The following is a 15295-nucleotide window of genomic DNA, read 5'->3' on the forward strand; positions in this document are numbered from 1 at the left end:
GCCTCTCTGCTGGTTTTGCGGACCCTGCGCAATTCCCGAGGACAAATCAGCCGCTGTATGGGATGCAGGAGCACATATCGGAGCCTAGCTGAATGCGCGCATCAGCGTCGTGGAGCATGTTAGCATGTCGGCATGGTGGTTGCAGTGCGTCAGCCCCAGCTAGAGGTCCATCTTTGAGGTCTTTCTAGAGGGGTTGGTTCATTTCTGGTCTGGAGGAATCTGTTTTTCTGGCGGGGCCCATTCTAGTCTCCAAGAAGGAAGGGCCCATATCGCGGCGACCACAAGACTGTGTCTTAGAGTGGGGGGAGCTCTGAAAGTCGGGGACTGTCGAGCTAGCCCAAAGGGCTAGTACTTAGATGAACCTTTCACGCGGTGCTGCCGCTGTAATCCTAGTGGGCTTGCCACAGTGCAGATTGCTCCGCGTTCTCGGGTGCGCGGAAATGACCTGCCCTATTTCCTCGTACATTTGCCTGAACCTATCTTACGTAAGGACGGTGCCTACAGTTGCTTGATACTGTACCCCCAGCTCGCTAAAATGCGACGACGATAAGGTTCAACCACTAGCAGCTACCGATAAGGGCGCTGAAATACAGAGAGGGGGGCCTAAAAGCTTTAGCGGCTTGCCAGCTTTTGAAGCACTGTCCGTACGGCAGGCAGTTGCCTAAAAAATGATCTAAAACGGAATAACCGAAATCCCAAGACACAAATCCATGCTAACTCCGCCGTCAAGAAACCTAACCCAACCCAACCAGCTCCAGCTAGCGTCTTAGACACCCATAGTAAAATCGTGCTCGATACCTGGCGTTACGCTGGCAATGAACTGAGATAGGTGTTAGTCAACTATTTCACCAGCCGGTGTGGGGAGATGGGAAAACCAGAGTTGGGCGAACACATACCTTCAAAAAGACAACCAGATACTGATCTACGCGGATAGCCACCTCTTGGTCGGCGATGTCGTTCTGGACATCCTCCCACTCATCGTTGTTATCTCCCGAACCAGAGGGAGCAGCCGCTGGGGCCTTTGCGCCGCCGACGTCGAGCTTTTGGGCCTCGTCAACGAGACCTTCCATGCCCTGCTCGCTCCCAGCCGCCATGCCTGCCTTGAGCTTCTCCCGCCGTAGCTTGAGGGCTGCATCGGCTCGGTCAAGGAGCGTCTTCATGACGGGCGCATGCTTGCAGGGGTGCACGCTGGCCATCTTGATGTTGTTCGCGAAGAAGGGGAAGTCTTCGAGCGTGACCGTCTTGTCCTTGTAGTCACCAACAATGTCCTCCATCATCAGGTGCGGTGGCAGCGGCTGTCCGTTTGGCAGGTAGCCAGACAGGTACAGCCGCGGGGTGTTGTACCACGGCGAATATGTGATGTACAGCGAGTAAGTGCGTTTGCCACTGTGTGGGGAAGAATAAGTTAGCAAAAGGAAGACGTGAGGACGGGAAGAGATCACCGCCATAACTCCTCCCAAAAAAACCGCGCTAATAGAGATGAAGAGAGTGGCTTCTTACCTGCTGCCACTGTCGCCCTCGACATCGCGGATGATGGCCTCGTCGTCGTCCTCATCTTCCATGTCTGGAATGTCATCTTCTTCCACGGCCTCCCTCTCGCCGACGTTGCCGGCATCGTCCACCGTTCGCACCTCCCTCCGCTTAAGCGGCTGCGAGCTCGTCAGGCCGCCAGTCCGAAGCCAGCCGTCGTCCTCGTCGTTGTCTCCCTTGGGGCCGTTGCCGCCCTCAACCACCGCCTCCTCGTGGCCTGCATCACCAGCGAAGTCGTCGTTGAGCCGCCGGTGGCAGGGGACATGTCGTGTCACCAGGAACTGTTTGCCTGGCGGTAGGTGGCTGACGCGCTTGCTCGCGGGCTCGGCGTCGGCCCATGACCACGTCGGGAACTTGAACACAAGGTAGTCGCCAGCCGCCACGAACTCGGCGGGCGTGATCTCGCCTGTTTTGCGGAATGTCGACGTGTGGCTGACAGGTGCGTACCGGTCCCGAATGCTATTGACGGTTGAGTAAAGAAGATTCATCGTTGTGGGAACTTTTGCCCTTGGGGCGATTCTGCTGGGGGTGCCTCAAAGGCAGGAGGGGAGAATGAGGTGGGGGCTGTTGGTTTGCGCCTCTTCTGAAAGCGATTACGAGGGGCAGCTGTTGAAGTCGGGAAGCAAGAATGCGAAAAGAGAAGAAAAATCCAAGGTTGACAGGAATAACTTCTAGCGCTTGCCGAGAGAGACTAGAGGTTAAAGGCAATCGGATTATCTAGACTCGGAGATGTCAAGTGACAGATTAGGCAGCCCGTGATGGCGGGGAGGTGTGACGAACTGACGATTGACGAAGGTCGAAGGCGCTGCGCCTGGCCTGGCCACCTGCCTGGGGGTGGGGGGAGCTCTGTAGGCTGCCTGTGCCCCACTCCACCTCAGGTGACGTTTCCAGCGGGTGGCGCCCGACAAAATTTTGGAAGGGACAGCCCCGTCGGGCCGTCACCAGCCGCCGATTCCGTAGCCGGCCGTCATCGATTGGCCGAAGCTCCCTTCCTGCATGGCGGGCAGACAGGGACATTGTCAACTTCTGGAGAAGGCTGACGACGACAAAACGCCATCAAATCGACGCTATTGCACACAAGCCATCCCAGCCTGAACTACTTACGGTATCTCTCGATTTGACAAACCAGCGCGCGTTGCTGGTGATGCGGGTACCCTTTTGCACATTAGCCCTTGCCTGCATTGAAGCATTGGGCTGCTGCTACTGCCGCTGCCGCTGGTTTTCCCCTGTCGAGACATCTCCTGCTGTCACTTTTTGATTCGCGCGCGACAACAAGAGCGCAGCAGCTCAATAGGTGCCCAATATGGCCACGGTTCGCAGCCTCGACCACACCAAGTGCGTCTGCTCCCATCGCGGTTGTCATACAAAAACAATACGCTCTGCTCTCTTGCTTCCCTTTCAATGTCGCAAAGCTGACCACGATGCCGCGCAGATCCGAGGCCGAACTGTCCATCAACATCAAGAAGGCAACGAGCCCCGAAGAGTCCGCCCCGAAGCGCAAGCATGTCCGCAGCTGCATTGTATACACATGGGACCACAAGTCATCCCAGTCCTTCTGGGCTGGCATGAAGGTCCAGCCCATCCTCGCCGACGAGGTCCAGACCTTCAAGGCTCTGATCACAGTCCACAAAGTCCTTCAAGAGGGCCACCCCGCTACTCTGAAAGAGGCTATGGCGAACCGCGGTTGGATCGACAGCTTGAATAGGGGCATGGCGGGAGAGGGCATGCGAGGCTACGGCCCCTTGATTAAGGAATACGTCTACTATCTATTGGCCAAGCTGTCGTTCCACCAGCAGCACCCCGAGTTCAACGGCACGTTCGAGTACGAGGAGTACATCAGTCTCAAGGCCATCAATGACCCAAACGAGGGATACGAGACCATCACGGACCTGATGACTCTGCAAGACAAGATCGACCAATTCCAGAAGCTGATATTCTCGCATTTTCGCAACGTCGGTAACAACGAGTGCAGGATCTCGGCTCTTGTGCCGCTAGTGACTGAGAGCTACGGAATCTACAAGTTCATTACCAGCATGCTTCGAGCCATGCATTCGTGTACGTTGATGCCCCTCTCTTGTCCTCTTCGTCCGTTACCCATGACCTTGCTGACACTGTTCCCAGCCACCGGGGATAATGATGCTTTAGAGCCACTCCGCCAGAGATACAACGCCCAGCATTACCGCCTCGTAACATTCTATTACGAATGCTCCAATCTCCGCTATCTTACAAGTCTCATCACAATACCGAAGCTTCCGCAGGACCCGCCGAATCTGCTGGCCGAAGATGAAACCGCCCCGGCCTTGCCAGCGCGACCGAAGCGGGAGATTGAGCGCCAACCAACACCCCCACCACCGGTCCCCAAGTCGGACGAGCCGGACGAGATTTCCGAGTTTTGGAAAGGCGAGCTCGATCGACAGAATCGAGAGTACGAGGAGCAACAGCGTGTCCTGCAGGCACAGCAGCAGCAATCGCTCTTGGCGCAGCAACAGGCTCAAATACAAGCCCAGCGCGACTTCGAGGAGCAGCAGCGGCAGCTGGCAGAAAACCAGCGGCGAGAACAGGAAGCCCTTCTAGCCCAGCAAGCGCAATGGCAGACACAAGACGCTCTTGCCAAGCTCGAACAGGAAAACCTAAACGCCCGGGCTCAATACGACCGTGACCAGCTCATGCTTCAGCAGTACGACCAGCGGGTTAGGGCCCTTGAAGGCGAGCTACAGCATCTTCAGAGCAACTACGGGCAACAGATTTCCAGCAAGGATGACCAGATCAGAGCTCTGCAGGAACAGGTAAACACGTGGAGGACAAAGTATGAAGCTCTCGCAAAGCTTTACTCTCAGCTTCGCCACGAGCATCTCGACCTCCTTCAGAAGTTCAAATCGGTCCAGCTCAAAGCCGCCTCTGCTCAGGAGGCAATTGATCGGCGGGAAAAGCTGGAGCGCGAGATCAAGACCAAGAATCTCGAGCTGGCCGACATGATCCGGGAGCGAGATCGGGCTCTTCACGACAAGGACCGTCTTTCTGGGTCCAACAAGGACGAGCTGGAGAAACTCAAGCGAGAGCTTCGGATGGCGCTCGACCGGGTCGACAACCTGGAAAGAAGCAAAGGCAATGAGATGTCCACCATGTTGTCCAAGTATAACCGTGAGATGGCGGATCTAGAGGAGGCGCTGCGCAATAAGTCCCGGGCGCTAGAAGAGGCCCAGTCCAGGCTGAGGGACGGAAGCTCGGATCTCGAGCAGCTTCTTCGTCAAAAGGAGGAGGAGCTGGAAGTTTACAAAGCCGGCATGGATCAGACGCTGCTTGAGCTCAACGAGCTTAGGAATGGTCAGGGCGATACGGATCACGCTCTTGATGGACAGATCGACACCTTGATTCTCACCCAGCTTGACAAGATCAACGACATCATCGACTCGGTGCTTCAGTCGGGCGTGCAGCGCGTCGATGACGCCATGTACGAGCTTGACTCTACCATGCAAGCTGGCAACCAAAATGCCTCGCCTTCGTATGTCCTGTCACAAATCGAGAAGGCTTGTGCCAATGCCACGGAATTCGCAACGTCTTTCAACAACTTCATCGCCGACGGGCCTAACAGCACGCACTCCGAGTTGATCAAGAATGTCAACGTCTTCTCGGGGGCTATCGCCGATGTCTGCAGCAACACCAAGGGTCTCATGCGTCTTGCAACAGATGAGAAAAAGAGCGACGCTCTCATCAACAGCGCGCGCCAGTCGGCCCAGTCGACAGTGAAGTTCTTCCGCAGCCTCCTGAGCTTCCGGTTGGAGGGCATGGACCCTTTTCAGAAAACTGATGTTGTCATCAACAGCAACAATGATGTCCAAGTAGACCTGCAGAGGCTGAACAAGCTTGTCGAGGCCTTCGCCCCTGGCTTTGGCAAGCTCAAGGGAGATCTTGGCGAGCTAGTGGACAACGAGCTCAGCAAGGCCGCTGATGCTATCGCCGCCGCCGCCGCCCGCCTTGCCAAGCTGAGGAACAAGCCCCGAGACGGGTACACGACGTACGAACTTAAAGTCCATGACTCCATTCTAGATGCCGCTCTGGCGATCACGACAGCCATTGGGCAGCTAATCAAGGCCGCTACTGTGACGCAACAAGAAATTGTGGCACTTGGGCGTGGCTCGTCGTCTCGGACGGCGTTCTACAAAAAGAACAACAGATGGACAGAGGGTCTTATCTCGGCAGCAAAGGCGGTTGCGTCGTCGACAAACACGCTCATTGAGACGGCGGACGGCGTCCTTTCGAACCGCAACAGCCCCGAGCAGCTCATTGTGGCATCCAACAACGTGGCAGCGTCTACTGCGCAGCTTGTGGCGGCGAGCCGCGTCAAGGCTGGTTTCATGAGCAAGAGTCAGGAGAACCTGGAGCAAGCCAGCAAGGCCGTTGGGGCGGCCTGCCGTTCTCTTGTCCGCCAGGTGCAGAGCATGATCAAGGATCGCAACGTCGACGACGAGGAGATTGACTACTCGAAATTGGGCTCTCGCGAGTTCAAAGTACGCGAGATGGAGCAGCAGGTATGTCATTTCCCCATGTTATACGTCTCCAAGTGGCATGGAGACATGTCCAAGTGGCGTGGAGACAACATGTCCAGGCGACATGAAGAAGTTACAAGTCATGCGCAAAAGTGACGTTTGCTAATTTGTGTCCGTGCATAGGTCGAAATCCTCAAACTTGAGAACTCTCTGAACGCTGCCCGCCACCGGCTGGGCGAGATGCGCAAGATTTCGTATCAGGAGTAGGATAGTCATGCCAGTTGAGCATGATTTGGTTCACAGTATGTAATTAGATACTTTTAACACCGTCATATCCGAAATGAAGGTGCCTTTTCTATTTAATTATTTCCCCGTGCCCTTAACAGCGAAGCTAACGCAGTACTTGCTCGCAAGGACCTCAGCGCAGGAGGACGGGTTATGCAGTCTCCCATTCATTTCAAACTTCCCAAGGCTTTCATAACTGGGGTCAAGTTCGTAGTACCCAATTGTGGCCTTGCAAGAATAGCAGCAAGGGGTTGGTGCAATGCCGCGATGAGTCTTTCTGTAGGCTTGACCAATGTGGGTTTAGCAGCCCTCGCGGAGTGGTGTCAGCTTGGCGGCGTCGTTCTGCGAGAGATCATGTCGGTCAAGGATCTGCTTTCTAACAGCAGCAAGTTTCTGCTCCTTGTCGCCTACCGATTAGGAGACAAGTAGCTTCTTCTCTACTGTACCGAGCGTCCTGCAAAACTTCTGCCAAGTGTCCACAGCCTTTCCCAAGTTTCTTGCGCGTGCATCTCTCCTCACCGACCAAAACTCGAGCCAGGATTTAAGTCTCTCAAGGGTAGCCCCGGCAGTGGTTTGGACATGGTGTGGGTGCGAGAGCTTCTCTAAAAAGCCGGAGCAGAAGTAAGACATCTGCGCATCACACTCATCTATTTCTCGGTGAGCGCTCCCCTGTACCGGGTCGTAGATGACTATCGGGCACTTGATGGTGAGCGGGGATGGGATAAGTTTGTCGGATAGAGACCCTGGAATAATAATTAGCGACGTAACTCGCTGTAGTATAGCCTGAGTTATAAACTTGCTCATTATTCTCATAACGCTACCGGAATTGGTTCCCGCTTTCAAGTCATCTCGGAAGGACTTGGTATTTAGAAGACACCAAAAAAGTACCTCTCTGGGAGAGACTGCCGGGATTAGGTTCTTTAGGTTCTTGTCCAACTTCGTTTTGAAGTCGACTCCTAAGGCCAAATTTGCAGTGGCGTCGACATTTCTGCTCAATTGGTTGACGAGACGAAGGGCATACCATAACCCATCCCCCACCCTCACGCTGCCACCCGATCACCCCTTTTACACCAAAACACTACATCTTTGAACAACTACGTAGTCAATTATGAAGCTATTCAGAAGCCGTTGCCAGATTGTGTTAGCCATATGCAGTTAGATTAAGCTTAGTGTAGATTTGTCAGCCCAGAGGCCCTACAAATTTATCCTGCTTGTCGCAAATTAATTGCAACTTAGCTTCCTTGTGTTCCATTATCCCTACCTTTTAGTGTGCATATTATTGTACTACCACAATGTCTACCTATACCGATGACAATATGGCGAATGTCTACCTAGATGTCACGGATAACAAGCTTTCTATTTGTCAGGCTGCTCAAAAGAATGGCGTACCGTATACAACATTGGACGACAGGCTCAAAGGCATCCCTGCCAAAGAAGAGAGCCTCCAAACTCAACACAGGCTAACAGATCCTCAAGAAAAGAAGTTCATTAGGTAAATCATCAAGCAGGAAAGCCTCGGCTATGCGCCTACATACTCACAAGTTTCTAGCATTGCTGCAGCGCTCTGCAAAGAAGTAGGGGATCTAGAGCCTATCGAGAAAAACTGGATTATTGGCTTCAGAGCCCGGAATCCCGCCATTCAATCCAAAGTCGGCAAGAGAATGGAAGCCGTTCATTTCAACGGGTTTATGTCTAAGGCTATTAACTGGTATTTCAATATCAGGGAGAAAGAATACGGCTAGATCAGTCCTCGGCTTACCTTCAATATCGATAAAGCCGGTATCATAGCGGGCTTTAGTAAGAAAACAATATCTATTATCTCTTCTATTACTTATAATATATAGAGCTTGATTAATTAGTCCTAGGGACTACAGAGACGAAGAAAATCTACCTAAAAAGCGACCAAGGTCGCGGCTGGTCTACTATAATCGAATGCATCGGTGCTACGGGTACTCTACTCGATCCAGCCATTATTTTCAAAGGAAAAGACCTTCAGAGATCCTAGTTCGAGCAAGAGATGCAGAACATCCATCGTACCCTGGCACTTCGTTACCACTGAAAAGGGGTGGACTAATAACCAAATAGTAATTAGCTGGCTTGAAGATAATTTTCTTCTACAAACTAACGCATTACTAGAGTACGACAGCGAGGCCCGGCTTCTTATTCTCGATGGCCACGGCAGCTATACAACTGTAATAGATAAGTCCCGTACGCTCCTTCGTCTAGTTATCTCACAATATATATATAGGACGAGTTCATGACGATATGCTTCCTCAATAATGTATATCTATGCTTCATACCGGCCCACACCACTCACGGCTTGCAGCCGCTTAAAAACGGACCTTTTAATGCCGTAAAAGCTTACTAAAGACGTGAACTAGCCAAGCTGGCTAGTTTAACTGACGCGGCACCAGTTGATAAGCTGAACTTAATTCACTACTACAAGGTAGCCAAGGAGGAAGGATTCACGGAAAAGACTATCAAATCATCGTTCCTGACGACTGTCAATTGGCCATTAGTAGGTACAAAGCTCCCAAGCACCCAGAGATTCACCAGGACAAGGAAAAGACCCTTGAGCCCCCTATATTTACCGGAGTCCCTGATACCCCTACTACAGGGCGTCAAGTTATGGATCTGAGCAAAGGGAGCAGCCCGAGTACAAGAATGAAGATCCAGAAGGCGGCCCGGGCCGTTGACAAGCTTCAAATAGACCTAGTTCTCAAGAAGACTCAGATTGAAGCCCTTGAGGCTGAATTGGAACGTCTCAAGCCCAAAAAACGCAGGAAAATTCCTAACCCAAATAAGCAATTCATGGACTTAGGGACCATTTTACTAGGCGGCCAGGTTCCCGCAGAGCCTTAAGCAGAGCCTCAAGCAGAGCCGGAACCTGATGAGATGGGGGATGAAGATGAGGACGTTTTACCAGCAAACATGACCCGATCTGGCCGTGTAATACAAATGCCGGCTCGATATAATTATTGAACATGTAATTAGATACATTTTGCTATATTTAGCTTGCGAATTGCTCCAGAATTGACTGCATAGTCGCTGTTCAAATATTTACTATTTTGGTGTAAAAAGGGTGATCGGGTGGCAAGGTGATCGGGTGGCAAGGTGATCGGGTGGCAAGGTGATCGGGTGGCAAGGTGATCGGGTGGCGAGGTGATCGGGTGGCAAGGTGATCGGGTGGGGGGTGGGGTATGGTAACGCAACATCTCAAGGACAGCACTAAACAGTGAAGATGACATCTTGCTGTCTAGGCGTAGACTTCATCATGCGATGATCTATGAGGGCTGGGTTGGAGGGCTGCGCTGGCAGTGGTAAGACGAAAAGGCAGTGGAGAAAGTTGCGTTGTTGAAGGGACCGGGGGTGGAGGAGGGGGATGAGATATAAACATGTTAACTCGCGTCACCGTGGAGTCATATCCTCCCAACGCTCGGCCAATCTATCATGGAGCTGTTCGACCACCCAGGGGAGGGGAGGGGGGGCTGGCCCATGAAGCAGCCCGGTCGTAGGATCTTGCAGCTCACTATGCTTTCTGTGCGAGGATGGCGTCTCGTCGAAATGTACAGTGACTTTTCGGTTAGCGGAGCGTCGAAAAGACGACCAGCTAAGCCAGGGCGTGGGCGTGTGAGCCAGATGAGGATGGCGACCGGCGTCGATGGTCTCGTAACCCGGCGTCTGCCAGATAATTAACGCGTTAATGGCATTGGGAGTTTCTGCGCATGCACCAAGAGTGCTCAAAGTCGCGCACCCCTGAGAGTGCTTAAAGCTGTGCTCTTGCACCAAAGGGCTTCCAATCCTGCACCTACCTGCGCCTGCACGAAAAAGCTCAAATTTGTGTGCGAAGGCTAGGGCAAGAAGAAAGTCTCATCTTCCCCAGTGCCAGGTTCAGGACGCCACGTTCCAGAATTGGTTGAGCCTCGCACGCGAGCTGGCTGGCCAACAAGCCAATCTTTCACAGTGAAGAAGATAAAGGTCTTCAGGGCTATTATAGTGAGTTCGGCGACCTCCAAGGCCTTGGCCGGCACCTGGCAAGCCATTCATACTGTGGGAGTTCAAAACTTAGCTACTGTGGAGGGTGACCCTTTCTTTTGCCCCAGCCTTCGTATAAGGCAAGAGATTTGGGATGGCGTAATACGCTGAGATGTTTGCTGACGTTCGGTCTAGCTGTGCTCTCACAAACACATTATACTCAGTACACAAGGGTTCGAAAACTGGCAGCCTAGTTCAGGTGGACCAAGGCGGCATATATATATCGTCCCCCTTACTTTTCATAATGTTCACTAACCCCCCGTAGAGCAACCCTTAATATTCCATTCGTATCTCAGAGAAAGGCGGGCTGCACCGTCGTATCTGGAATGGAGAAGACGGAAGAAAAGTAGTCACCAAATATCGTACCTCAGAGCAAGTAAGGATGATGACATGTGGAGAGAGGACTAGTAGGAAGCTGCGGCGTGTTCAACTTACAACAGATCTTCCAGTGTCTCTTGATCCAAATGCAATGCTCCGACTCGTGCTAAACCCAATCCGCCGTCCACAGGGCAGAGGGCGGAGGACTAAGTCCTGTCGATCCGCTACATGGGCCAAAATAGAGTCGGAAACTCGTCGGTTTGACTTTGCCAACTCATGTCAGCCGGCAAAACAGCGGACGGATCAGGTGGGCTGACTGGAAGTAAGACAGATATACATTGTGAGAATGCATGGAGGTAGATTAGTCTAGGTCCACTCTCTTCGTGAACGAGCTGCCTCCGCTATCGCCGGTTGCGGTTTCCAGTTGGGATTCAGACAGAACCTCTTGAGCCAGAAGCGAGGTGGATTGATCCATGCTTCTGTGACTGTCACCTGGACGGGTTGATTTTCGCCTCTTTGGCTGGCTTGGACCTGTATGCGCCGCATTACCGACCCGCTTGGTCTTTCTTCGATCTAGCTCCCGTTTCGCATCGCTGCGCAATGCTTCGACACGTGCTTTCGCGTATCCCAGTTGGTTGTCTGGACCCTCAGTCGTGCATTTGTGTGCGATGTACTTGCTCGCTTGGGTGTAAGTAGTAGAGCAGTATGGGCAGAACTCGTTGCATGAGAAATCTGTATTTACTTCATTAGGTGATGTGTGCCATTGTCTAAGAATGGGGGGCGTACGGATAGTATAGTGCCTGGCAAGATCTTGTTGCCTGGTAAACGTCTTGTGCTGGCCCTCGCAGCTTGAATGGGGGCATTCGAGTGCAATGTTACCGTTCGCCGAGCCACTCCCCTTGGTCGGTTGTGCTCGCTTTGTGAACGGTTCCTTACGCTCGTTCGTCTGAATAATAGATGCGGAGTCTTGGTCCGTGCTAATCGGTGAGGTGACCGTGTTGTCTCGCTGCATAGCACTGTCGCCATTGCCGGAATGCTCGGCAGCATCACTGGGTTCTGCACCACGGTGCGCAAGCAGGTCATGCAATCTCGCGACCAGCTTTACGATTTCGGTCTACGTATGACGCGTTAGAAAAGCTTATGGCAAGTGCGCTCGCACTCTTACTTGATATAACTGCGTGTGCTCGCGTAACTCCACTTGTGTTGGGAATTGCGCGGAGCATACGAAGCATTGAATGGTATCCATGACTGCTGCACAATATGCTAAGGGAGAGAGCCTGACGAGGGGGAGCTTTGGGCAGCATAAGTTTGCCCCAATGCTTCGAATCGGATTAAGCTTGCGCCGACGCCGAAGTCAGTTGCATGTGCAGTCTTCCAAGCATTGTCCGTCGAGAGTGCGCTGTCAACCAAACGCGAGATATAGCCAATCAAGTTCAGCCAAATCACCACAAATACGTGTTCTAGACAATCGCGACAGAGGCGTTCCTGCGTCATTAGCAACCAATCATTTTAATGCGTGGCAGGTTGTTTTTCCGCCCGCTTGTGGTGCAAGTTTGTGTGTGCAGGTGCACGATTTTTTAAGCACTCTGGTGCAAGTGCACGCTTTTCAGCGCCCCTGACTTCGGTGCAAGTGCAAAGTTTTAAGCACTCGAGGTGCAAAGCGCTGTGTGCGGTCGCCTGCGGAAGCGGCTATAGACCTGTGTACAACATAGGAGTCCTACTCTCGACAGGCTCGTCAACGGTGAATTCAAAGAGGCGCAGGGCCTCTACGCCGAGCTGGAATCCATGAACGAGGAGACGTTCATACTATTCGCCCAGTATGCGTATACCGGAGACTATAACAGAGAAATTCCCAAGGAAGCAAAGTCGTTTATCGTTGAGAATTCCCAGACGGAGGTGATAGTAGCTTATCCCAACCCTGACGTCGCCGAGCCCGCCTTAGACGCTTGGGGCTGGGGTGTCAACAGCAAGAAAACTAAATGCAGTAAAAGCAAAAGGTCACCCGAGGAGGTTACGACGACGCGGCGAGACAAGCTGTGGAGCGAATTCAAGAAAGAACATTCCACTGCTCTCCCAGCGCGTAAGGACTGGCCTGCGACGAAGCCTTGCGCCGGCAACGTCATTCTCTCGCATGCGCAGCTATATGTCTTTGCTGACTGCTACGGAATCTCGGGGCTGATGTATCTGTCGTTTGGCAGACTTGGGAACGTGCTGGTAGACACAGAGGTCGACGACGACAAGGTGGAAGATATTGTCGATACGCTACAATACTGCTATGACGAGCTCACACCACCGAAGCTCAGGTCACTCCTGGTTCTCTATGCCGCCTGCAAGATCGAGACGCTATGGAAGTGCACCAAATTCCGCGAGCTCTCGACGAGACATGGCGAATTGTCAACTGCCATCATCGGGGCAATGATAGGCAGACTGGGCTGATTGTTTTATGTTCAGGGTTGGCGACCTGCCGCAATGTGGCAATAGCGTCTCAGTAAAAGCTTCAAAGATTTTGGCATCGGTCGATCCTTGGTATACTTGGAAATGCGGAATACCATCTTCAGGAGAGGCAGGAAGGATTTGGAACCTTTGACCACGGTGAAACCGCTTGACTCGACGTGCCCGCTTTCCTCGAGGAGCCCAGCCTCTGCGCCTTATTCCTATACTCCTGTCTAATACCGCCTGGTCACGTAAAGTAGTCAACATGTGACAAGTGACCGTCTTGGGCCGACCAGAGAGCTATTTGGGGGTGCTTTAGTCGAACAGAAGTGGAGTAGGTTCGATCGGTGGCGCCGTACGGCACTGGAGAGCAGGTGTCGAGATGGGCTGTTGATTCATTAGTGGGAGCTTCTTCACCCTTTTATTGGAACGTCTCGGAAGAAGCGTTTCTATCCAAGTCGTCTGTCTGTTTTTGGGATGTTCGCTTGTGCCCCGTTTACTTTCTAGCGGACCGCTTTCGCTGGTGATTGTACGGCGGGCATAATGCGGATGGTTAGGAGGCTGGAAGGAAGGGGGAAGGCCGGTGGGCCACTTGACCGACTCCTTACTGTCCGATAGTCGTGTAAGCTCTACGAAAATTCTCTCGAAGCCTTCCTTCAACTCGTTGCTTGTGGCTGTCCAACCATGTAAAGCCGCCACCCTTCACATAGCAATTGTTATCCCATAGTTTGCAAGTGATAACAATTAGCGATAAAAGCATGAATGATTAATTCATTGGTCAAGATAGTAAATACGCTAGGGCGAAATGCAAAAGGTTCTCCCCTCCGCCCCCCAGGCTCTTCCTCGCTGCAACTATGAATGCATTGCTGTGATTCTTGTCGCATACAACGGTGCAAGAAAACGTCGTCAAAAGAGTGCTTGTATTAGGAAGAAGAAGAGCGGCCTGTATAGCCTAGGTGCGCTGCTACTTAGATGAAAATGAAGCCTTTGTTCCAAAATGTAGATCAGACCACATTGTGGCCGGAAATGGTCAATTACGTCACGTGGCGCACCTCCTTCCGACAATTCTATCTACCCGCCTCAGGGGTTAGGGGCTGCTTCAGGTTTGGAGGGCAATCCATACCAACACAGCAGGTAATCTCGCCACTCTGGTATTGAGCCCAGCTGTTAGCCTCGTTGCCGTCAGGGAATGTACAATTGGCTTCATGGCAAGGAGCAAAGAATGGCACTGCCGCGGTCGCCGTTTCATCTGCCCGAAGCAGATTGACACAGGCGCCACTATTGCCATTAAGGCAGGCATTCAGACTCTGCAACTGAATGCTGCACCCAGTGACGACTACACTAGAGCAGGCACAGATGATAGGGCCGCTAAAGCCGTTGCTAGAAATGGTCAGGAGATTAGTGAGAAGAGATGACCGGCGTAGTTAGGCGCTGCGTAGTTACCCTGTCCTCTGAGGAGCGATGGCACGTCCTTGACAAGATTGAAGAGTGCGGTTGAGACCATCAGCCCAAATGCGCAGCTGCCCGTTACCGAGGAGGCCGTCTAAGGCGATGAGTCCGCATCGAGACAACACACGAGGGGTGGCCGAGCTCCTACGGCGCTATCTCCCGCCGCACTACCTACGACAATTGTCCACGACCAACGCCACGCGGACGGAGCAGGACCAGCGGGCTCCCGTGATGGATCTAAAATCTTAGATATCAAATAGCCGCGCCGGCGCAAACCAGTAAGCAGGCTACGAATCGTGGCCTAAGTCCCATCGACCGTTCAGAGACCACAAGAAGCAGGAACAATCTCAATCTCAACGCTCCTAATTTAATAAAAGGCTTAATAAACTATATAGCTTTTCTCGTGGGAACCGCCCTTCTGTATCCATCACCCATACATAACCCAGCATCTTCCTATGAGACATTATTCCTAGCCGCTGAGACAAGCCACGATACCAGCAATAGCAGCAAGTGTACCGTCGGGGTTCTTGACTTTCACAGTCTTCAGGCCTAGCTCCAAGGCAGGGTAGCCATTGCCGCCAGTGGAGATGGCGTCACCGATAAACACCATCCGCTCGAGGGGGATTCCGCTTTAGTCGCGCAGCCTCTCCAGACCCTACCCCTTGTCGACACCTTTTTGAGTAACATTGATCGAGGTGGCCCCTCCCACTTTAACCGACATGTTCGGCAGCCGTTCGCGGAGATGCTGTCATATTAGC

The 15295-nt window shown here is 52.6% G+C and overlaps 4 protein-coding genes across 4 annotated transcripts; 2 read left to right on the forward strand and 2 right to left on the reverse strand.

The window, feature by feature from the left end:
- Positions 1 to 766: 766 nt before the first annotated feature.
- Positions 767 to 2018, reverse strand: B0T26DRAFT_658874 (autophagy-related protein 3; the record flags this gene model as incomplete). Its single annotated transcript, XM_060438906.1, has 3 exons — positions 767 to 820; positions 897 to 1386; positions 1501 to 2018. 3 exons carry the CDS (start codon positions 2016 to 2018, stop codon positions 767 to 769), a joined length of 1062 nt encoding a protein of 353 aa, XP_060290276.1.
- A 933-nt stretch (positions 2019 to 2951) lies between these two features.
- B0T26DRAFT_681095 (ANTH domain-containing protein) lies at positions 2952 to 6284 on the forward strand (the record flags this gene model as incomplete). The annotated part of the gene is made up of 3 exons (XM_060440608.1): positions 2952 to 3585; positions 3652 to 6059; positions 6201 to 6284. The coding sequence occupies 3 exons, from the start codon at positions 2952 to 2954 to the stop codon at positions 6282 to 6284; spliced, it is 3126 nt and encodes a 1041-aa protein (XP_060290277.1).
- A 2944-nt stretch (positions 6285 to 9228) lies between these two features.
- Positions 9229 to 9651, reverse strand: B0T26DRAFT_497735 (uncharacterized protein). Its single transcript, XM_060435359.1, has one exon. It carries the CDS (start codon positions 9548 to 9550, stop codon positions 9293 to 9295), a length of 258 nt encoding a protein of 85 aa, XP_060290278.1. The 5' UTR covers positions 9551 to 9651; the 3' UTR covers positions 9229 to 9292.
- Positions 9652 to 11899: 2248 nt separating this feature from the next.
- On the forward strand, positions 11900 to 13091 carry B0T26DRAFT_744250 (uncharacterized protein; the record flags this gene model as incomplete). Its single annotated transcript, XM_060444389.1, has 3 exons — positions 11900 to 11961; positions 12386 to 12639; positions 12685 to 13091. The coding sequence occupies 3 exons, from the start codon at positions 11900 to 11902 to the stop codon at positions 13089 to 13091; spliced, it is 723 nt and encodes a 240-aa protein (XP_060290279.1).
- Positions 13092 to 15295: the final 2204 nt, after the last annotated feature.

The sequence above is a fragment of the Lasiosphaeria miniovina genome, assembly GCF_030549165.1.
Source record: "Lasiosphaeria miniovina strain SMH2392-1A chromosome Unknown B0T26scaffold_8, whole genome shotgun sequence".
NCBI classification, from domain to species: domain Eukaryota; kingdom Fungi; phylum Ascomycota; class Sordariomycetes; order Sordariales; family Lasiosphaeriaceae; genus Lasiosphaeria; species Lasiosphaeria miniovina.

What these genes read in the sequence shown, in the direction of transcription:
- B0T26DRAFT_497735 (XM_060435359.1), bottom strand. Translation starts at nt 9,550, where the DNA reads ATGTCATCTTCACTGTTTAGTGCTGTCCTTGAGATGTTGCGTTACCAT.